The sequence below is a fragment of the Palaemon carinicauda genome, chromosome 21, assembly GCF_036898095.1.
Source record: "Palaemon carinicauda isolate YSFRI2023 chromosome 21, ASM3689809v2, whole genome shotgun sequence".
NCBI lineage: Eukaryota > Metazoa > Arthropoda > Malacostraca > Decapoda > Palaemonidae > Palaemon > Palaemon carinicauda.
Window position 1 is genome coordinate 34921054 of NC_090745.1, and position 25000 is coordinate 34946053.

At 35.9% G+C, this 25000-nt stretch overlaps 1 protein-coding gene across 4 annotated transcripts in view; it reads right to left on the minus strand.

Annotated features, from left to right (window-relative positions):
* The window catches only part of LOC137615267 (beta-1,4-glucuronyltransferase 1-like), a 142033-nt gene that overhangs the window by 17180 nt on the left and 99853 nt on the right, over positions 1-25000 (minus strand). For all 4 annotated transcript variants that reach the window (XM_068344994.1, XM_068344993.1, XM_068344995.1 and 1 more), the window contains one exon: positions 20447-21069. In XM_068344994.1, coding sequence (XP_068201095.1) covers positions 20447-21058 — 612 coding nt within the window. In that variant the 5' untranslated portion in view covers positions 21059-21069. The remainder of the gene's footprint in view (positions 1-20446; positions 21070-25000) is intronic.

The window sequence follows — 25000 nt, forward strand, 5'->3', positions numbered from 1 at the left end:
TCCTTACATTATTGTTTACATGTATTCCTTATTTTGATTCCACTAAATTGTGAGGAGGGAAATGAGACACACGAATATTAAGTATTAAAATAAAACAAATATTCAAAATACGATTGACTTTATAATGAATATTTTCTTTATTTCAATGAATCTTTCCTAATATTTACTTCGCCGATTAACACATTGAATGAAGATGAAGGAATAATGGTAGGTGCAACTGGGCTATCTATATTCACGTGAATATGTAAGCTAAGAAATGTAAAATCTCAAGAAATGAGAGTCAATGTGGGGAAGACAGTAGCTATGGTGAGGATGTCCATTCACGAAAGTGAAGGCTCAGTTATAAAAAAGGTGGAACAATCAGGATACTTGGGATATACTATGAGACAGCACGCAGGATGTGAGGCTGAAGTTGAGAATAGGATGAAAGCAGTATGGAGGAGGAAGATCTAGCGACGAAGAACTGGCTGATAATTTTCTAGAATTCTTTAAAAACAAAAGAGAGAATAAAACTGGATCTTCTGCAGATATTCCGTATCAGATTAGTATTACACCAGTAACACGAGATTTAATAAAACAATGGACGAAATCATCAGAATTATTAAGGGGGCTAAGAAAATAAATTGTGCGATTGATTATATGCCCCTATCTGAAGTGTAGGAGGAATAGAACAATTTTCTAGTCTTGCGGGTATAATTTCAGGAATAGTAAATATTTGCATTGATGAGTATAAGTATCCCGTCTTTAAATAACAACAATAATAATAATAATAATAATAATAATAATAATAATAATAATAATAATAATAATAATAATAATAATAATAATTATTATTATTATTATTATTATTATTATTATTATTATTACTATTATTATTATCATTATTATTATTATTATTATTATTATTATTATTACTACAACTACTACTACTACTACTACTACTACTACTACTACTACTACTACTACTACTAGCCAAGCTACAACCCTAGTTGGAAAAGCAAGATGCTATAAGTTCAAGAGATGCAACAGGGAAAAATAGTACAGTGAAGAAGAAAAGAAACAAGGTTATAGATAAACAATATAAAAAGAAATGAAAAATTATAAAATATTTCAATAAACATTAACCATATTAAAACAGACAATTTATATATTAACTATAAAAACTTGTTCAACATAAAAACGCTTGCTGCTACTTGGAACTTTTGAAGTTCTACCAATTCAACTACCCAATTAGGAAGATCATTCCACAACTTGGTCACAGCTGGAATAAAACTTCTAGAATACTGTGTAGTACTGAGACTCATGATGAAGAAGGCCTGACTATGAGAATTAAGTGCATGCCTAGTATTACAAACAGGATGGAACTTTCTAGGAAGATCTGAATGTAAAGGATGGTCAGAATTAAGAAAAATATTATGCAACATGCATAATGGACTAATCAAACGATGGTACCAAAGATTAATATCTAGATCAGGAATAAGAAATTTAATAAACCATTAATTTCTGTCCAACAAATTAAGATGAGAATCAGTAGCTGAAGACTAGACAGGAGAAAATACTCGAAACAAGGTAGAATGAAAGAACTAAAAACACTTCTTCAGAATAGATTGATCACCGAAAATCTTAAAAGACTTTCTCAATAAGCCAATCTTTTGAGCAATTGAAGAAGACAGAGACCCACTATGGTTCTCAAAAGTAAATTTCCTGTTGAGAATCACACCTAAAATTTTAAAAGATTCATACAAAGTTAAAGAAACATTATCAATACTGAGAACCGGATGTTGGGGAGCCACTGTCTTTGACCTACTTACAATCATACTTTGAGTTTTGTTAGGATTCAACTTTATAGCCCACAATTTGCACCAGGCACTAATTTTAGCTAGATCTCTATTAAAGGATTCAGCAACCCCAGATCTACATTCAGGAGATGGAATTGATGCAAAGAGAGTAGCATCATCTGCATATGGAACAAGCTTATTTTCTAGGCCAAACCACGTCATGTGTATGTAAGATGAAAAGTAATGGGCCAAGAACACTACCATGTGGAACACCAGATATCACATTCCTACACTAACTGTGGTGACCATCAACAACAACTCTTTGAGACCTATTACTTAAAAATTCAATAATAATGCTCAGAAACGACCCACCCAATCCCAACTGAGTTTAAAAACAAGGTCCTCATGATTACCACGGTCAAAGGAAGCATTAAAATCAAGGCCAATCATACGAACTTCCTGATCATAATCAAGGGATTTCTGCACAGCATTGGAGATTGTAAGAAGGGCACCACATGTTCCATGGCCTTTACGAAAACCAAATTGCAAACTAAGGAACAGATGATCATCTTCAACAAACCTATTGAGACGTTTTGTCAAAAGACATTTAAACACTCAAGATAATATGGGAGTTATGGAAATTGGGCGGTAATCAGTTGGACTTGAGCTACCATAAACACATTTACAAAGTGGAGTAACATTATCAATTCTCCAACAAGTGCTAAGAGCTCCTTTTCGTGCTAACTTGCGCAAAATGACAGATAACCTTGGAGCTAAGAAATCTACATTCTTCATCGAAACCGAAGGAAAAATACCATATGGGTCTACAGCTCTGTAAGCATCAAGGTTTAATTTCACGAGATTGAAAAGCTAAACTAGTTAGTTTAGCCTCAGGAAAACAGGAATGAGTAAGTTCGAGTTTCTCATTACTCTGCTTACTGTCAAACACAATAGCCAAAAGGGATGCCTTTTCCTTTGGTCAGTGAGTGACTGAACCATCTGGTTAAGTAAAGGAGGAACTGTTGCATCTACACCAAAGAGTGCAGATTTAAGGGTAGTCCACCACTTGCATTCCTGGGTTGTACCAGAAAGGGTTTCTTTTATGGTTAGATTGTATTCCTCTTCAGTTGAAGCATAAAATCTCTGTTCAAAAGCTCTAAGCTGAGTATAGTTATTCCAGGTCATATCTGATCTGTTACCCATCAAAGTGGATAGGCCTACTGCTTCTCCAAATAAGCCCATCTACAATCATCATTAAACATAGTCTGTCCTTCACTCGGTACATTAGAGCATGAGAAGGGATACACGTATCAATTATGTTGACAATATTCTCATTCAAAGGGACGACAGGATCAACACTACTATGCAGTTTCGACCAGTTCAAGCCCAAAAGCTCATGAAAAATCCCATTCCAGTCTACTTGAGATTTCATATAGATCTTACAAGAGTATGATACATCAGGAACTGCCTCCTCAGTCTTCACTACTAATGAAATCAAGGCATGATCAGGTGTCCCAACTGAGGAACCAACCTTACTTGTTATAACGCCAATGGGGTCGGTGTATACAAGGTCCAAGCAGTTTCCAGACCTGTGGGTAGCTTCACTTATGATTTGCTCACACCCTTGTAGCTTCACTTATGATTTGCTCACAGCCTGATTTAGAGGCAAAGTCTAAAGCTCTTAGGCCATAGCAATCAGTAGGAGAAACAGAACTTAACCACTCCCTATGGTGAGCATTGAAATTACCAACAAAGACCAAAGAGGCCTTTACATCATCTTCTTGTATCATAGCCATAATGGTAGGAAGACAATCGAAGATAGAATCATCCATGTCTGGATTCCAGTAGATTGAACGCACATAGAAGTTGTTATGCCTACCACAAACTTTCATTACATTAATGTCATGACATCCACATTCATAGCAGGACTTAAGAGAAGCAGGGTACTTGGTCCTAATATACACCGGCCAGGGGGGCCCTAGGGATGGCATCACGTTTCAACATTATTGGCTTCTTAAAACCAGTTATTAGGACCTCAGATGAGTGCCTTATTTTAGAAGCCAAAGTTTCTGATCATAAAAGAATATCATACTGTCTGGATGCAACTGTAAGGTCTTGAATATTTGCATGAAGACCATAAATATTGCAATACAGTAGACGACATTGACAAAACCTAGGACATACTGGTCCCGGATTTCGCTCAATATCTCCAGAGAGCATAAGAATTAAAGGTAATAAAAAAGATACATCATACTTAACAACTAAATTAACAAGAATTAAAACAAAGACAATCTGTTTTAAGGAAATATAAATAAAGTGATTGATCAAACCCCTAGACTACAGAAAAAAATTGGAAAAACTGGTCAACATGAAGGAGCTGATACACCATGCATGGGTAAATAACTTCCAGGATAGCCATTTCAACTGAAGAGAGGACAATAAGGGTGGTTTTGAGAAGAAAGAGAATTGGATAAGGAAAAGACAACCTCTTGATAAACCACAAGGCATCCATGGCCCTTCTATTAAGCCTGCCTAACACACCATTAAGAAAAAAACAAGAGGAAGACAGAAAAAATAAGATAGAATAGTGTGCTGGAGTGTACCCTCAAGTAAGAGAACTCTAACCCAAGACAGTGGAAGACCATGGTACAGAGGCTATGGTACTACCCAAGACTAGAGAACAATGGTTTGATTTTGGAGTGCCCTTCTCCTAGAAGACCCGCTTACCACAGCTAAAGAGTCTCTTCTACCCTTACCAAGAGGAAAGTAGCCACTGAACTATCACAGTACAGTAATTAGCCCCTTGACCGAAGAAATGTTTGGTAATTTCAGTGTTGTCAGGTGTATGAGGAAAGACGAGAATGTGTAAAGAATAGGCCAGACTATTCGTTGTATGTGCAGGCAAAGAAAAATGAACCGTAACCAGAGAGAGGAATCTAATGCATTACTGTCTGACCAGTAAAATTATACAATAACTCTCTGGGGGTAGTATCTCAATGGGTGGCTGGTGCCCTGGCCAGCCTACTACCTATAAGATGCCTTCGATTTCTTTAACACTCTGTCCCACCATCATTTTCCTCCTTACCACACATCATATCCGCTGGTCCTTCCCACTAATTCCTGTTTCCCCTAACCACATTTCTTTCATGCCCACCCGGATATGTTCCACTCTGTTACCTTGTTCACTCTCTATCTCTACGTTCAACCTTTCCTGTCATCTCTCTCTCTCTCTCTCTCTCTCTCTCTCTCTCTCTCTCTCTCTCTCTCTCTCTCTCACACACACACAATCCTAAATTGCTCACCCGTCTCTCCTCTTAGGTTTCAAAACTCTTTTTGGGTGTGTTTCCTCTCATCTTATAATCCATCACCAACAGTCTATGTTGCTTTTAGCACTCGTAAAGGACATTTTGATTTTATGCGTATGCTATTTGGTTTACCCTGTGCGCCCATTAAATTCACAAGAATGATTAAAATAGTTTTTATTTGCTTACATGGAGGATTTAATCACTGAATCAACATTTACTTAAAATCAAATTAGTGTTATAAAGGTTATATCGACATAATTTGAATAAGTAAATGTGTTTTTTTATGATTTGGTTTATTTGGGTTACATTGTTTCTAAAGATGGATTGAAGGTTGTTCAAGATAAAGTTCAGGTCATTATCCTTTTCCAAGTCCCTATTTTAGTTAAGCATATTCAACATTCTTAAGGATGACTAGTTATTACACAAAGTCAATTCAGTCATTGCAGCACCTCTAACGGAATTAACTAAGAAGGAAATTTATTTTTATGGGTATTTGAACACGATGATACTTTTAAAATCTCGATGATCCGGATCCGGATCATCTCCAAAAATTAATGGGGTCGTCCATGACCTAAGATCTATATGTGATGAAAGTTTTGTCAAAATATGTGAGTAGTTTTGACGTAATCCTGTCCATAAAGCGTCACAGTGAAGTTTAATGTAACAAAAGATTATTTTCAAGCTCACTTAAACCGTCAAAAGTTTTATATTCTAATAATATGAAAAAAAATCAAAATCTTTACTATGATATTACGATTGATTTACATAAATCTGAACAAAGTTAGTGAAAGCTGTAGTACTCTCTATATGGAATGATGAAGTTTAGAAAATGAGAAACATTAAAACTGTGACATGTTATCTCATGAAAATTATTGGTATAGTAAATTGTCTTTCTTTTCATTGTCGAAGTAATTGATATGGTCTATAAGCCCAGAGATCTTGTGCATTTGCAATAGAATTAACATACATTTTGGAATTAATACAGTTTACGACTGAGAGTTCTGTTTAAATCTTATTGAGTGTAAGGTTTTCTTTTCTAACACAGTGATAGTAAAAGAATTCAGTATCATTATTTTTAGAAGTATTTATAGTTGGTTATTATATTGATCGTTTGTAATTCGTAATTATACTTGTGTATAAAACTTCTCCACGTGTATTTAGAAGTGTTTCTCTTTTTGTTGTTCAACCAATGGGAGTAATTAGCGTAGTGCTTAGTAGGTTCTATCTTTTTTACATATTTCTGTTCCTCCTTTGCATTTCTGTGTGGATTTTATAACCGAGCTTTTCTGCATATTCTATGAGCAGTTTTACATAAACAGTGTATTTTTTCTCTTAGCCAATACTTAGCTAGAACTGAGGTATTATAAGAACTGTTATGAAAAAAAAAAACTCCAGTATCTCCATACTTCCTAGAATAAGGTAATAACATACCTTTCAAATACAACCTACCCTAAACCAAAATGATCTGTTACCTACACTCTAATTAGACTATGAGAAGGCAAAGGTCAAGCTTACATCAATTGTTGAACAACTGAAATTTACACCAGTGCTAGAATGAAAAGCAAAAATCTGGCCCTTGACTACCTTGAGCATGACAAGAATATGTTACCAGGGTACTTTTTGGAACTCATTCAATGTATCCACATTTAAGGACATCTTTGATAAATGGGCTGCCTTGGAATGCCAGACTTTACATATCCATTGAAATTTGAATGGTCACTACCTGTTCTTGTGCAATACTCCTTGTCTCCATTCCTTCTAGGTGGTTAGCAACAACCATAAAATCGTTAAGGATAACCAAAGGGAACCGTGAAGCCTTGTGGGGGCACCTTCACATACCATGGGCCCAGTGCTATCAGTAAAGGACTCAGATCAGAGCAGCCATTAAGCCTTCATGATACTGAGCCAATGCCTGCCTCCTTATTACCAGAGAAGAAGATTACTATGCTAGAGGGCAGGCACATCCACTCACCAATCCCCACTGTAGTTGAGTCCAACCTTAACGAGCCTTAGAAATCAATTCCTAAAGAAGTACGACAAAATCATTAGCACCAAGTGATCCTTTCAGACATTGTCCAACCACTGCCCTCTTTCATGGAACAAGGCAATTTACTTGTAAGATACTTGGCTGATGTCAGAGTTGACCAAGAACTTCTCCCCAGTACCCAGTAACATGAACACCTTCCGAGGGTCACCAGGAAACCAAGCCTATCAGGCATTCAGTTAGTTCAGTGCCGCTCAATGTGTTTGGGAAACTATTTGTACACCAATGGGGTTAACATCTGCTGGCACTCCAAACATCTTTATTATTTAAAAAAAACTCTGTGTTTGGCTGTCACCTGAGACTGATTCTTTGTCAAGAAGGGAGATAGGTTAGTGTGTCCAGCACTGTGAATTTTTAATAGTTGACATTCTATGTAATGGCCCTACCGTGGGTACTAAAATGATGTTCTCTCTGCCAGTTTACAGAGAATATTTGAAGTTCAGTTTGTTTAGTGTAACAGAAGTCATAAAGGAACTCCCCTTGCTTGGAGAATAGGCTGGAAGAGTCAGCTATTCATGTTGTTCTCCCTCCCTCCAGGATCTATTCCTGATGAAGGGCCTCTTATCCATAAACTTCCACCTACAAAAAATAATAGAAATTACCCCCATATTGATTCACCTGTAGAAAAAAGGGAGCTCTGCCCTGAAGACTCCTATACCGATACCAGAGTGATTAATCAACCTCACAGATCCTAGATTCAACTTGGCTTCTTGTGCTACCAGTTTTAACTGTTCCTGTTTTATTCAAGCATAGAAAGTTCGATAATCAGTTCATAAATCTGGCTTTATCCTCTTTATCTTTGATTGTAGAGGTATGCACAAAAAATCACCAAACAGTACACTCTTTCCTGAGATACCAACATGTCAACTAATAGCCTCATTATTAGAGAAGTTAAAGGAATTAGCAATGCCAAACTACTAGTTGTGGTTCTACTTCCTAAGCAGGAAACATTTTACAAGACCATCAAGGCTCTTCCATCCTCTCCTCCTCTGGATCAAACTGTTACGACACTTATGCCAGGATGCTCTTCTCAGAAACTTTCGACAGTACTCATCTCTTTTTTGCCAGCAGAAGCAGGTGGTCTCATGGATTGACCACTGGTCAGGAACAGTCAGTTACTTGGCCAACACAGAAGACTTGACTAACCCGAAGAAGAAGCGGTTCTGAAGGACATTGTCCTAACAGGTGTGAGGACGGTGAAACACCTTCCTGGGTGAGAAAGTTCAATGACTATTGATTCCCCAGGCTGCACAAACACATCAATTGTCGAGCGGGACTTGATTTGCAGAACTCCATGAAACGACCATCTCTATTCTCGCCCGCGGAAATAGCAGAGACCATTAAGAAATGAAGGAAAAAAAAAAAAAGGACTCTCTTATGCACATGACTAGGTCCTTTCGTCAGCCAAAGCCTTTCTAGTCAGGACAGCCTAGACCATCGGGTCAGCTGTTGCAGGCCTGAAAATCATCGCAAAAAGAGGATTGCAGCCACTGCATTTCATCCTTAATAAACCATCCCAGTATTTCACTGTCCAACAAAACCAGGGATGTAGCTGAGGTAGAAGAAAGGAAAGAAGACGCCTGTGCTAGGATGGGCATTCCTCCACCTTACCAACAGGGAGGATGCCTACAAAGTAATTGGAAGAAGCATTCCACAGGGCAGAAAGGTTGACAAAGGTGGACAGTACAGGTTCTGCAGTCCAGTTACCTACTCTCTTTCATCAGCCCTCCCATTCTTCTGATTCCTCCTCCAGTGATGTCCTCCTATTGCCGGGGTTGGCGGAAGATCTCAACCTTCGGCAAGAATATCCAAGCCACGTTAGAGAAGGACGCTCTTCACGAAATTGAGGGCAGGTCTCTAGCCTTCTACAATTGATTGTTTCTTTTAAGGAAGGTGTCTAAGAGGCTGGAGACCGGTCATCGACATCTCAACCCTGAACAACTTCATCCAACAAACCCCATAGAATGGAGACAGTAGACACAGTTATTCAAATGATAACATCACAGGAATTCATGATAACTTTAGATCTGGAAGATGCATATTTTCAGATCCCAGTTCACCCCTCATTTAGGAAGTACCTTCGAGTGATCATCAATATTAAGGTATTTCAGTTTAAGGCCTTATGTTTCGGCCTGTAGACTTTTCCACAGGTCTTCACAAGGGTATTAGAACTGGTGTCATCACGAGCGTACTCCAATGGGATCCGGCTGCTCTGCTACCTGGATGACTGATGAATCTTGTGGAATCTAAGGAAAGCCTTCTCATCCTTTGAGACAGGGTTCTCGCATGTTATCAAGACTTAGTGGTCTTGGTGAACCGAGAAATGTCTGTCCACACCCCCACTCAACTCTAGAGTATATGGAGATGGAGATAGATATGATTCAGAGAAAAGTTTTCCATTCTCGAGACAGGATCTCATCCCTGCAGGAGGCAGTTTACCTCTTCTGGCATCAATCTTTTCTACCAGCCCATCAATGGCAAAAATTTCTTGGTTATCTAACCTCCTTGGACTATCTAGTCCTCGGAGGCAGACTTCTTCACCTATGGGCCCTGCAGTTGAAGCTCAAGACATTGTGGTCTTAGCATCGAGACAATCCTCCCTCACTGGTTGGCCTTGAAGCAAACTCCAGAAAGGATCTGATGTTGTTGTTAGAGGAGGTGAACCTTTAAAGGGGGTGTTCACTCTCAATGGGCCCCCTGAGTTTCTAATGTTCACAGATGCATCCAGAGAAGTGCACCTTGGGGAATGCATGATATTGAGAACTTAGTCAGTGCAAGACTGCCAGGAACACATCAACATTTTAGAACTAAAGGCAACATGGATAGCCCTTCAATAATTTTGAAGGTCACTCGATGGTGATGATGAGCGACAACACCTCTGTAGTGTCCTACATCTGCATACAAGGAGGAACAATATTTCACCAGTTATGCCTACTAGTGGTAAGGACCTGCAAGTGGGTGGAAGTCAACTCATTATCTCTAGCAGTTCATTTCATCCCAGTCAAGAAGAATGTAGCGGCAGACAAGCTTTGGGGTGAATGGTCATTGTGTCCTTGAATAGCAACAGAGATCCTAACTTTGTGGGCTCATCTACTGATATGTTCACTACAGCCCTAAGCCACAAGTTACCAATTTATTGCTCTCCTCCTTATCCAGTGACAAAGCTCAGGGATGTGTTCCAGCATCCGTGGGAGGAAGAGTCATGAACCAGGTCTGGTCACCTTCAAACTAGCTCATGAATCTTTTAGCACTGAAGAGGACACAGATGGAGTGGTACAATGACATTCTATTCCTGCTAACAGAGACTCACAGAGAACTTTCCCACCTCCCCGACCTCTTCAAGATTTATCACATGACAGGGAAGTCCTTTCACCTTCACTGACGGAGGTTACCCAGCATCCCCTCTCAGAGTGAGACTTTTCTTGAGAGGCTGCGCAGCAGATGTCTGGATACCTCTGCAAATCCCCGTCAGTGGTCTATCAGGCCAAATTGGCCAACTTCTGTAGTTGGTGTTGTAGGGGGGTGTCTCTCCTCTTGGAGCCTCTATTCATTATTCACCTATTTTTTGTACTACCTCTGTAAGGAGAAACTCTGCTTGGTTTCAGCAGCAAAGGGTACAACTCAGCCTTGAGCCAAGTCTTAAGGCTAAAAAGGTAGACATTTCTTCTTCAGAGGAGATCTCCATGCTCATAGGGAGCTTTCAGCAGACCTACCCTCAAATTGAAGTGGGTCCTACCGAATGGAAGGTTTCAAAGGTTCTGTGCTCCTTGAACAGGGCCCCATACAAACAGTTGATGCAAGCCTCAGACAGGAACCTTACACGAAAAGGGTGTTCCTGCTCGCATTAGCTTCGGCTAAGCGGGTCAGTGAACTTCATGGGCTCTCTTTTAATATCACCCATTCAAGAGGGTGGAGGCAGGTATCCCTCTCTTGTGTCCCTGAGTTCGTAGCCAAAACCCCAAACCCGTCATTACCTGACCCCATGTTTTTAACTTTACAGATTTTAAACTTTTGAGAGTATTATGGATTAACGTAATTTTTATTTGATTTTTATCAGCCTTGTTTCTGCATTTATTTGTTATGTAAAATTAGTGTAAATTTAAACTTTTTTTCTGTTGAAAAGCTTATTTAACCTCCTCCCCACTCATTTTAATTTATGAGTGTCTAGTTTAACTCTTTAGTTTCTTTTCCGTGTTTTCCGAGTCCTTGGATGGCAACAAACACCGGTGTTCACCAGTGAGGAACTCGTTCACTAAAGTGGACAGTTGAGATCTAAGGCTTCCCGGACCTACAGCAGCTGCTGGCTAAATTGAGCCTCCTTGAGGATTGCGCTACCCACCGTTGACGGCTTATTGCAGGTGCATTTCTGCCACCTGCGGTGTTTTGCTGTTCCTGCGTGCTCTCCTCTGAAGTCTGCAGAGCTGACACATTCAATCCCGGCTCTGAGGAGGACTCTGGAGAGGCACCCCAATTGACGCATCCTCGTCATGACCAGCTGTGGGAGCCTTAGAGCTCGTGGTGATACGTAGGGAGACAATGGCCAGGTAGGAACTTTTATTACCCATTTTTATTGGTTTGGGGCTATATTTCCCTGCCTTTGGTGAGGAGTCCTACGGAGCTGTACTCCCTACAGTAGCAGTGTGCCTGTGGAGCCGCTACCTTATTTGGAGCTCTGGGAGTTGTTTTTCTCCAGCCTCAAAGAGTGAGATATGGCTAGGTATTTAGTGTTTTTTTTTTTTATTGTTTAATCATTTTATCTAACTTTTCCTAGCTGACAGTGTGTTGTTTCCCGTAGGGGAATGTTATTTTAGTTACCCATTTGTGTGTTTAATCATTAATTGACTCTCTGTCGTTGAGAGTGTTTGGTTTCCCGTTGGGGAATTTTGTTATTATTGGTTAAGTGATACTTGTTAATTATAAATTGGTTAAAATGTTCATTTGCTTATTTGTTAATCATTAATTGTTATTTGCTTAGTGTTAAATTGTAAATTGTTAGGTAGTCAAAAGGTTAGCTTTTCAGAAAAATTGTTGTTAATAAATATTATTAAGTTTTCCCAAGTGTTTTTGTTACCACTGGCCAATTTTACTACGGATATTACTTCCAACATTGTTCTCCCTATTCGTGCAATCAGAACTTGCACCACGACCCGCCAAGGGTCGTGACAGAGAGGTATCTGTGTCCTGTAAGGGCACTGGTGAGCTACCTGAAGTGTACTTGGCCAGCTAGAACTCACCTGCAGCATCTCTTCCTTAGTCCTGGTAGGACAGAGAAAAATTTGAACACAATCTCCGTGTGTCTGAGAGTAGTCATGTCACGAACCTTGTTGTTCTCTCCTTCATAACGGGTTCGAGTAAATGAAAACCCACAACATCAGAGGTGTAAACATCTCTCTATCTTCCAGAAGGAACTTCACAGAATTGCATGTTCTTCAGGCAGTGGTCTGGAAACACCAAACAACCTTCAATGGCCCTTACCTGAGGAATGTAATGCCTTAAATACCTTCTCCCTGAGACCCGTAGTAGCTGTGCTGCAGGTGGTTTATTACATTAGATCCTCTTAGGTTGCTATAAACTGCAGATTAAGGGCTCGGGTTGCATTTAAGTCTGGGATGAAAATGAAGAATGACTGGTCTTTTCATTCCTTTCAATCTTCCTCTCTCTTGAGGTTACAGCCACGAATACCAAGTTGGACTTGATCTGAAAGTTAGGCTAGATCACAGAGCTTACAGGTACCCAACGTGCAAGGCACAGAGGAGTCTTTTCTCCACCACACTCCTTATAAGAGCGGTTAGATGTATCCATGGAAACCCCATAATCCTTAGTATGGCTTTCAGAGAAGGTTTGGACAAAATAATTTCTTTTGCCAGTTTACAATACAGGGCCATGATACCTGAAAGTGTTGCTCTGTCAGGTGTTCTTATGGTTCGTGAGGTGTAAGGAACCCTAATCTTCATCATCTCAAATGCACGAGTCTTAAGTTCTTGGGTTAAGTTTCCAGCTAGTTGGAAAGGGGACTTTGTCACACCTGAGGATGGGTCTCTAAGTAGAAGACATAGATTTGTATTCGTGTAGGAACAAATTACATATTTTTATAGTAATTTGTATTTTTCCTAACTATACAAACCTGAGTCCTTTACTCAAACTTTCCCGCCAGCAGAAACCCCAGAGGAAATCATGGCTGCTATCTAAGTGAGTTGAGAGCGAGCCAACCAGGTAAACCACACACCGTTTGTTTAAACCATGTTATAAGTTTTGTACTGCTGTATTCCAGCTTTGCTGTTATTTAGTATCCTAAGTATAGGACTCAGGTTTGTATAGTCAGAAAAAATGAAAATTACTTAAAAAATTTATATATATATATATATATATATATATATATATATATATATATATATATATATATATATATATATATAGATATATATATATAGGTATATATATATATATATATATATATATATATATATATATATATATATATATATATATATATATATATATATATATATATATTAAATTTACCTTCATGATGAAACTACTTTAACATGAGGTCGGGTAATAAATAATTATAAAATTAGACTGTTCTAATGAACAAGTAAAGGAGTACACCTCACTTCAAGTACCAAGCAGAACAAATAGAGAAGGAACCAAATTTTTAAGGACCGAGTGCCGGCCAATCAATTTCCATTGACCTCCCTAGTAATCTTACTTCACCTTGATTGGCAACCTAGGAGGCACTTTCCTATACGGAAACTACTCGTCAACACCTCCGCACACGACAATTCTTCTTGACAGGCAGCCCCTCCTCAAGATGCAAAATGGCATTTACCCAAAGAAAAAAAAATCAATGTCAATAACTGGACGACTCGATAAACAATAAATGGAACATATATTTCTAATCTTTTACATCGCATATTTTTATTTACCTTAGTTCTATAATAGTTATTGGAATTGGTTAGGTAAGATTTCAGGTTTAGAAGTTTCGAAATATTTTTTTTTTTATTCAATTAATTATCCTTTTTGCGATTTTGTTTTATTAGATTTTTGAAGCAAAAGAGTGTTCCAGTAGCCTACTTAGATATGGGAAACTACCACAAGTTTCTAGACGTTCCTTTGCAGTTGCCTACCATGAGAGTTGTATTGTGTGTTTCTAAGAGTGATAGAAGCTTCTAGATCTATTTTTGAATAAATATGACCCTTGTGTCCTTATATTCGAAGCATGATATACGATTTGAACAATTATCCTATAGTTACTGGTTCTTTGCTGTCGAGTCAGAAAAAATTTAATTATTCCTATTTTTTTTTTTAAGAGACTTCATAGATAGAGATCCTTGCTTTTGTATATTGACGTGTTATTTCTAGAAAGAGTTTTAACATTAAATATTATATTTGTTTAGATTAATGCGATTATGACTGAAATTTGTGAATACGTTCAGACTAAAGTTGATTTTATTTTATTGGAGAATATTACATAAAACTCTTGGGTTTCATAGTACTCTAGTGATATTCATGCAGCATTGTATTTTATAGAAATTTCGATACATCTATGTTATATTCTTTAACTAAATGCATACACTATCTAATGTGATATTAGGCAATGTAAAAATAATCAATATTGGCTAATACAGTTTGAAATATATAACGTGTTTTTTCACGTATTTGTTTATTCTAGATGATTCTAGAAGCGTTATTTTGATTCCACAAATCTCTTGTGATCTTTTCAGTGACTTTATATCGAGAAATAATTTGCTCACACATCTGTGTTTGGTGGAAGTTGCGCATATTTCAACATAAGAACCCTCTTTTAAGCATTTTTCATTGAAGGTGATCGCTGCCTCAGCGGCATTTATCTTGCAGTTGAGCTTTTCTATTGCTCGTGTTTTGCTTCTTTCATCTGTACTGCCCTCTGCCAGTACTGACGAACATAGCACAGTTACTGGCGCAATGCAGTACTGATGAAAGAAGCAGAGCACGACCAATAGAAAAGCTCAACTGCAAGATAAATGCCAGCTAGCGATCATATTTAATGAAACATAAATAAGAAAGAATTATAATTCTTACAATTCTAAACCGATTCAAAGTGGTGCTGGAATAGACTTGAAATTTGTACAAAATTAATGTACTTTTGTCTCACGGGAAAATGTGGTTACTATTACTTTTGAATCATATGTCTCACACATCTACGCTAACACTTGCATTCATTCCACCTGTTAAACCTTTTTCATTACTTTGCTGGTTTCTATAAACTTATAGCAAAAGTGAAAAATCTAAGAAGTTAATTTGTGGTTTAGAATAATTGCTATATTAACAACAACAAATATTTCATTTATTTCTCTTTCACGGATTATTGATCACGCTATTTTTACACTACCATTAGCCTATGCCACTTTAAACCTTAATTCAAAATATACTGCTACTCAATAACTTTACTGAGAATAGGAAGCTGTTTTACAGAGTGAGGACGTTCTAAAAACAAATGGATCTTGAAATAAAAGATGAAAGTGAAGATGTCTACATTGGGTCGTTTAATGAGTACTTCTTGGATTTATTGAAACCAGGGGATAGAGGATAAAGGGGTTAATAAGGCTGAAAAGGCTTGTGGAAGTGACGGTTAATGATGTAAGAGAGCTAATTGAGAGTCATATAAAAGGACAAACATTAACAATGCATGAGATTGAAAGCCCAATGTTGCAATACAGGGACGTGAGTGCATTTACATGGCTGACCAGGGCTTGCAAAGTTGTCTGAATGAGGAAAAGGCAATAGAGAAATGGCTCAGCGGAATAATCCTACTATATAAAGGTCAAGTTGATAAAAATGACAGCAAGAATTTTAAGGGCTATAACATTACCGAACATAAACAAAAAAGGTATTTGAAATCTTTATGATAAAGTAAGATGTGTGGCAGAAGGAGTGACAGAGGAAGAACGATGTTGGTTTGAACAAGATAGAGGGAACTTAGCCCAAGTATTTATATGAAACAGTTTTGTAAGAAGTTTGAAAGATAGAAAACTGCATGTGGCATGACCGGACCTAGAAAAAAAATTGCTGTATATATATTTAATAGAAAGACAATGTAGTGTGTTGAGACAGCATGCCTTAAAAAAGATGTTGCTGAAAGCCATAAAAAGTTATTATGAAGGAAGGGACGTATTGGTTAAGGGTATACAGACAGAAGACTGATGAATTGACATGATATTGGTTCTGAGACAATGATGTCTTATGTGTGTGTGTGTGTTTGTGTGTTTGGCACCTTTATGGATGGGGTGTTGCAAGAGGCCAGAGAAAGGACAATGGCTGTATGTGAAATGTTTTTGGATAAGAAAATGTATTCTGAATGTAGTGTAAAATGGTTAAAGTTTACAGATGATACTGTGATGATCAGGAACAGTAAATATAAAGTGTTCTAAAGAGGATGTACTTGAGAGTAAGTGTCGGAAAAAGTAAAATTGTAAGGGTTAATGAAAACCAGAAAAATGAGAACAATGCATGTTGATATAGATAGTAGGAAAATGGAAAGAAGTGATACATATAAGTATTCAAAAGTAAGTATGACAAATGATGGGAGACAAGATGAGTTGTTTCGCAGAATAGGTGGAATAAGGAATTTACCAGGTTGTCTGCAACAAATTGGAAACAGACTTGAATAATACTGTTTATGAAATTGAAGTGTAGATGTTGCATACAAAATAAACAAGAAATACCATGGCCATTCATTTGAACTATTATCATAGCAAATATTGTGCGAGAAAAATTGATGGGGTGAGAAATGTAGAGGTAAGTAAAAAGGTTAAAGCTAGTGAGAAGAATGCATGAGGATTACAACAATAGGCCGTCTTGAACCTTGTCCCTTCACCCACCCACTGCAAAAGAAAAAAAAAAAAAAAAATAACCCAAATTGTATGTAAAATCTAAATTTACACTCCATCTTTCCACATTTATCAGTGATCAGGATTAAAGTAGTATTAATCCAAATATATAATTTATTTGTGTTCATTCTGTTTTTATGGACCATTAATTCTATACAACACTTCTTTTATATTACAGCGAAACGCATTCAAACATGCGCGCACACACACACACACACACACACACACATATATATATATATATATATATATTTATATATATATATAAATATATATATATATATATATATATCACAAGCACACGTGATTTTAATCAATGTAAATATCACCCACGAAAGGTAGAGTCGTGCTGGCATGGTTTCCGGCCCACAGGTGGGGGTTCAAATCTCTACCCGGCCAGAAGCTGTTACCATAAAATGAATTCCAAGTGGATATATATTCCCAAGATAGAATTCGGTATTAAATGCCTTTCGTGGGTGATATTTACACACACACACACACACACACATATATATATATATGTATATATATATATATATATATATATATGTATATATACATATGCATATATATATATAAATATATATATATATATATATATATACATACGTACAAAAGTATTACAGTCACGAAAGGGCAAGTGACAATATTTGATTGGAGTTAGTACTTTTGTCTTATTGATGATATCACCTGACTTAGAATTATATCGAAGATGTCGCATTTATATCTAACTCCAATCCAGTCTTTTCACTTTTCCTTTCATGATCCTAATATACTGTATATTTTATGCTCATCATGCGGCAACTGTCATGTTTTTTTACACACACATATGCTGTATACACACACACACACACACATATATATATATATATATATACACACACATATACATATACAGTATGTATATATATATATATATATATATACATATATATATATATATATATATAATAAATCTATACGTATATGTAAATATATATATATATATATATATATACAGTTACTTAATTATCTTTTTCACCTTCATAATAACGTTCGGATTTGAAGATTGTTGCAAGGTTGAAGGTGGTCATTTTGAGCATTAGAGAGATTAAATGTTCATTGTTAAATGTCTACCTCATGAGCTAGGTGTCTGGAAGGGTCATTTCGGATGATAGGTAGTTCTCATTTAGGCTTCCAATACAGTTTCTTCATATCAATGGGTGTTAATCTTATCCTTATAAATACATAAGCAAAATCATATGTATATATATATATATATATATATATATATGTATATATATGTATATATATACATATATATATGTGTGTGTATATGTATACACACAGTATATGCACACTTATATATTTAGACATATATATGCATAAATATATACTATACTACATACACATACACATACATATATACATACCTACGCGTATACCAATGCATATGCATAGATACATAGACTTACATATACATGTTTACACACATGATTAACATGCCTATACACTCATGAAAATATAGCGCTATCAACATGAACATATATTTACATATATATCAATACTTATGTAAAATATAACAATATATATTAGCAAAGCAATGGTGTATCTTTTTGCAATAATTGTACCTACAAGTGAATGCTGGCTTAGATGTAAATATTACTTTCACAATGACATTTATTATCTGAGGTGCATTCAGTTCTACTCAAATCAAAGTAACCTTAGTAAAGAAATCTGTATTTACTTCTATGTTTTTAAGATCATTACGAGTCTACAGCCCTGAATATATTGATAATGAAATTTATAAGATTAGAGCAATGGGTAAGAAACTGAAATACCCTGAAATTGTATCAGACCTTTAAAGGTATTGATAATAGGGAAAATTACAATACACTAGACCTAATTGCACTACCTTATAGTAATTCTTTTCAAGAAATTCCCCAACTGTTAAACAATTCTAATATTAATGTAGCATTTAAGAGTAGTAATACAATAAAAAAAGGTCTTAATAAAGAATTCACCTGACATTACCCAGGGACGTGTATATCGTACTACGTGCAATTCGTGTGAAAAACTATATATTGGTCAAACTGGTAAAGCCCTTGAAAAGATAATTGAACAACATAAGCAAAATGCCAGATATGATCAAGATAATAATGCAATGTTTGCCCATGTTCGAGATAAAAATCACACTATTAATTGGCCACGTGCAAAGAAATTGGTATATTCAAATAACTTATCGAAAAAACAATATCATAGAGCTTAGTTTCATAAAGGAAACCTTTGATAACAACTTGAATATTGGACATGTAACGTACAAAATCGTTGCATTTATATGCAGAGATTACCAAATTTATATAAGAAAAAAAAAATCTTTAACTACTTAATGTAGATCTGAACGTAACTCGGATAATAAATGCCATTGTGAAATTAATATTTACATCTAAACCAGCATTCACTTGTAGGTACAATTATTGCATACCGTATACATAAATGCTTTGTCCACTTACTGTATATTGTAATGTTTTATATAAGTGTTGATATATCTGTAAATGCAGGTTCAAGTTGATAGGGTTATATTTGCATAAGTGTATAGGCATGTTACCCATGTGTGTAAACATGTATATGCAAGTCTATGTATCTGTATATGTATTGGCATATGTGTAGGCATGCATATATGTATGCGTAAGTGTATACATGTATGTGTATGCATAGGTATATATAATGTACATATATATATATATATATATATGTATATATATATATATATATACATATACATATATATATGTATATATATATATATATATATGTATATATATATATATATATATATGTATGTATATATATATATATATATACATGATTTTGCTTATGTGCTTGTAAGAATAAGGTTAACCCCCCATTAATATAAAGAAACTGTATTGGAAGCCTAAAAAAAATTACTTGTCCTCCTCTCCTGACACCTTGCTAATGAGGTATGGACTCCTCCCACAAACGCCTGAGAATATAGGCTAGGTAGTTGGTTTGGGAGTGTAGTATTGTTTAGTAAATATCTCTGTTTATGTTTGCACGATTAATGTACCATATAAAATGTATAGAGACCTTGTTCAATAAATCAGTCCTTTGAAGAAGTATCACGAAAGTAGTCAGGGCTTACCCTTATAATTTCTATTTTAATTTTCACCGTTGTTCTTTTGCATCTGAGCATCACGTTTACTTGCTATTTTTACGCACCCACACACATACACACACACACACACATATATATATATATATATATATATATATATATATATATATATATATATACACGTGTGTGTATGCTATATTTACAAGTATATGGATGTATAGGTTACGATATATATCCAAAATAAAGATACATGTAAGCTCTGGGAGTAGGGTAGTAGAGCTGGTCTAATCACTTAACTCCTAGACAAACAAAAACTCCAGTAACATAATACTTACTTGCCATCGTGAAGTTAATGGTTCCAGATTATCTAGAAATGTGTAATCTCCATGAGTGGTGTATGTAATGGATTCATCACAGCGGAAAGAAAGAGCTGCGGGAATATAATTTTCTAGTATCCAGTAATCGCCCCGCTGTTGATAAAAGGGACGGAGGGGTTTAGTTGTACAATCTCTGAGATCTGGGTAAATCTTCCTTTCTTGGGAATCAAGAGGCGGGTCAGGAGGGTCTGTGGCGATGGGCTCTGCAACCAAGTGCTCTGTGACACCAATACTCTCTTGCACCTCTCGAGGGGGCTCATCTGGCTCAGCCCCTGCCGCTTCCTCATTCGCTTGACCAAGCGTTCTTCTTCCCCCGAGGGAAACATCTTTCCCAACATTGACATCAGCTCCTAACGGTTTAGGAAGAGGGGGTAATGGAATCTCCCCAGGCAGAGGTGGCTGGCTGGAATATGTCACATCCTTTGCTCTTAAAGCGAGGTGAAGTTGAGAGTCGCTTAAAACTTCATGAGTTGGGGAGTAGGAGAGCCAGCTCAGACACAGGTACAGTACTAAGACGGCATTCAAAAGCAATGAGCCCCGTACCATCAAGATGCGAGCTGAAACCATCATATAACGACACTCTGAAACAAAAAGAATACAAATCTTATTATTTTCCTTTCAGTCTCTTTTATTGGTGGAAAAAAATATCAGAAAATAGTCAGCTCATGCATATGATAATTTCAATCTTCAATTAAACTAACATTTTTGGATATATATATATATATATATATATGTATGTATGTATATATATACATACATATATACATACATACATACACATATACTTACATACATACATACATACATACATACATATATATATATATATATATATATAGCCTACATTAGTATCTCTATTGAATGATGAGTAGTCTCAGAGAAGAAGATAAGAAAATATTCAATAACTTGTTCATCTTTAAACAGCTTAATCAAGGATGGACCAGGTGCAAAAAAAAAAAAAAAAATACTCAATAAACTGGCCGCTTCCTAAGACTGTAGAGGATTCATAAGCAGTGCATTGCAAGTCACTAAACACTACGTGTCACTCACTAGTTTCCTGGACATCGTGGGCTTTCATGTAAAATACCGCTTCACCCCAACATACAATTTTGGCCATACTATGCCATCTGCCCCATTTTCAAGTTTTTCCGAATTATGCATCCTTTTCACCGACAGTGATATCCCTCTATTCCCTCCACCATAACAATCAAGTTCCCTTTTTCCTTCGTTTACATCCAACAGGAAAACTTCCATGCAAGGGAGCTGACTTATATTCCAACTTTTTCTTTAAGGGAATCGCATTACTTTTATGAAAGCATTAATGAGAACTAATTATTTGAAAATACAGACAAAAAAAAAACCCACCTTCAATGAAGAGAGTATAATTTGGATAAATTTCTTAAACTTGGTTTACAACTACACATGCAATGCAAAGGCCTGATAACGTCTTATGCTCAAGGTAATCCTGTGATACATCTGGGAAAGTTACGTCAAAACATACTCCTGGCAAGTCGAAAAATTTTAATATATGTACATTTTTAGAAAATGTACTAATTACAAAAGATCTCATCTTTTTACATTCGATGCTTGAATGAAAACGTGAAATATAAATACGTGGAGAGAAAATGAGCTTTTCTTGTTATCACTTGAGAATCGGAACCTTCATCGGTGTCAGGTGGTAGAAATAGTTTTTGTCTCCTCCTTAATCTTGGGAGGAATCATGTTAAATCGGAAAAATTTTCTATACATACATACATACATACATATATATATATATATATATATATGTATATATATATATATATATATATATATATTATTTATATCCAATAAACAGCAGAGTACTTCCAGGGAATGTCTTGTCACCTATGTTGTTTATCCTCATCATTGATTTTGTAATGCATAGAAAAGTTAGGAATGGTAAAAAAGGATTGGACTGGGTTGGTGATAGGAAATTATTAGCAGAACACCACAGGATTTGCAATGCTTGCTTTCAAGAGTGAATGAAATATCACAGAAGGTTGGGTTGAAGATTACTAGTAGAAAGAGATAGATGATAAGAAGGGAATATACAATGGAGGATAAAATATCGTTGGAAGGAGAAAGGATTAATGAGATAGAATCATTCAAGTATTTAGGAACTATGATCTCTAATACATGATCTTTTGAATTTAGATTTTAATGAAAGATTGATAAAAGTAAATCAGACAATGGCTAGGTTAAGCATGATTTGGAAATTAAATCACCTGAAATTGCATAGAAAAATAAGATATACATCAGTTTAGTGAGATCAGTGTTACAGTATGGACATCAAGTCATGTTATGACATTGAAACAATATGAAACAGATTTTGTAGATTTGAGAACAAAGCCCTTAGAAGAATATTGGGAGCTAAATGTCAGGACAGGATTATAAAGGAAACTACAGTATAAGAGAGATTCTTCGAGTGTCATACGTGGATAACATTATGATGAGGAGTAGATGGTGATGGTTTAGGCATGTTCTTCACTCTCCTCAAGAGAGATTAGTTCACCAAACTTTCAACTGGGCTCTGAAAGGCACTAGAAGAGTGGGAAGACCAAGGCGTACATGGCTGAGGACTATGAAGTGTTAAGTAGATGATGAATAGAGAAGTATTGATTTAGAAGATCAAAATAGAGGCGACTGGCGAAATGGAATTGAGGTCCTTTCTGTCAATAAGCATAGAAGGAGATAATGATACACTGTATATATATATATATATATATATATATAGATAGATAGATAGATAGATAGATAGATAGATATACACACACATATATGTATATGTATATATATATATATGAATTTTTTATATATATATATATATATATATAGAATTTATATATATATATATATATATATACACACACATATATATATATATATATATATATATTCATATATATAATTAAGGAAACACCAAACAAAGATAAAAGAATCAAATTGATGCAAAGACTTGGAAGAGGGTGCCAACAGATGTTTGCTTTAAAGGATGAAAACTGAAATATCATCTAAAATAGAGATGGACTGATGAAAATTTCAGAGAATTGCTATACAGTGTTAGACAATAGCGATATAAGAAAATAACTTCACCAACAGAAATAATGAAACACCTGATCCGGTACAAAAACGTAACAGTAGGAGAAGTAAAGAAAGCATTAAAAGGCATGAAAAGAGGCAAAGCAGCAGAAGAAGATGGCCTAACATTTGATTTGATAATTGATGGACACAATTCTCAGTTGTAAAACTTGCTGAACTGTGCACCAAATCTCTGCAGGAATGTTCTATACCTACAGCTCGGAAAAAAACGTTATTATACTTATTCACAAAAAAGGGAGACACAAAAGACCTGAAAACTTACCGCCCAATAACTTAACTCTCTGCAGTATATAAAATATCTAAAAAGATCATATTAGGCCAAATAGAAAGTCAGCTAGACTTCAATCAACCAAGAGCGAAGGTGGGGTTTAGAAGTTCAAGAACCCCCTCACTCCCAAACCCTTTTTCTTATCATTTTTTGAGTCGCAATTTGCTGTATAACTCTTTCCATCCTCCTTTACGTTCTATGATTATTCATCCAAGCCAACTTCCATTCTTGTAAAACCGGAGCTCTTGTTATCTGTTTCAGAATCTGTGAGTTCCTTTTCCCCCATGAAGCACAAATAACCTTCGTTCATCTTGCCCGAAAGATTAGAATATCTCACGTTTTTTCATTTATATAAGCAATTATTCAAGGTTCTTTTATATATTACCTCCTCTGTCTCTTTATGTTAATAAACAGACATACTCATCATTTCTATATTTATTTCTACCATTTCCTTTTCAAACAGTTTAATTGCACTTTATTTTTTCTAATGTTCCAATTACATATCTTTTATCAATGAGCTCTCATTGATTTGTTTTTTTCATTTGATACCCAAACATTTTATTTTTCTTATGGGTTAAATAATTTTCCTCGATTTGAAATTTTTTATACCTTTTAACAGAGCAATTGAACGATCTCCTTGTAAATCCACACGTAACTTGCATATATAGCTACATGAATTGCAACCCATGGGGTTCGTACCCCCTCCCCCCGACCCCCGCCCCAGAGAATCCGTCCCTTGGGCCCTTATCAAAACAATGTTCACAATCAAAACATCATCTTTGCAACGAAGTTCATTAGGTAATTACACATTATTGAATATAGGGAATGACTCCAACAAACAAAAGTTCAAATACTCTTCCAGAGTTATAACTGAGGAATATTGGTAGGCTCGATTAATTATCAAACAGCATCACGGGAATATCTAGGGTAAGGTTGCCACCTTTGAACAGATAAATCCTTACCTGTCTGTCAAGTAGGACTCGCTACTGGCAACTCGTCTATGGTGCAATATTTACATGTGTTTGTGGTTTACTTTATATAATATCAATCACGGGTGTTAGTAATAAAATTATCATATCCACATATCTATCTATCTACTTATATATACTGTATATATATAAATA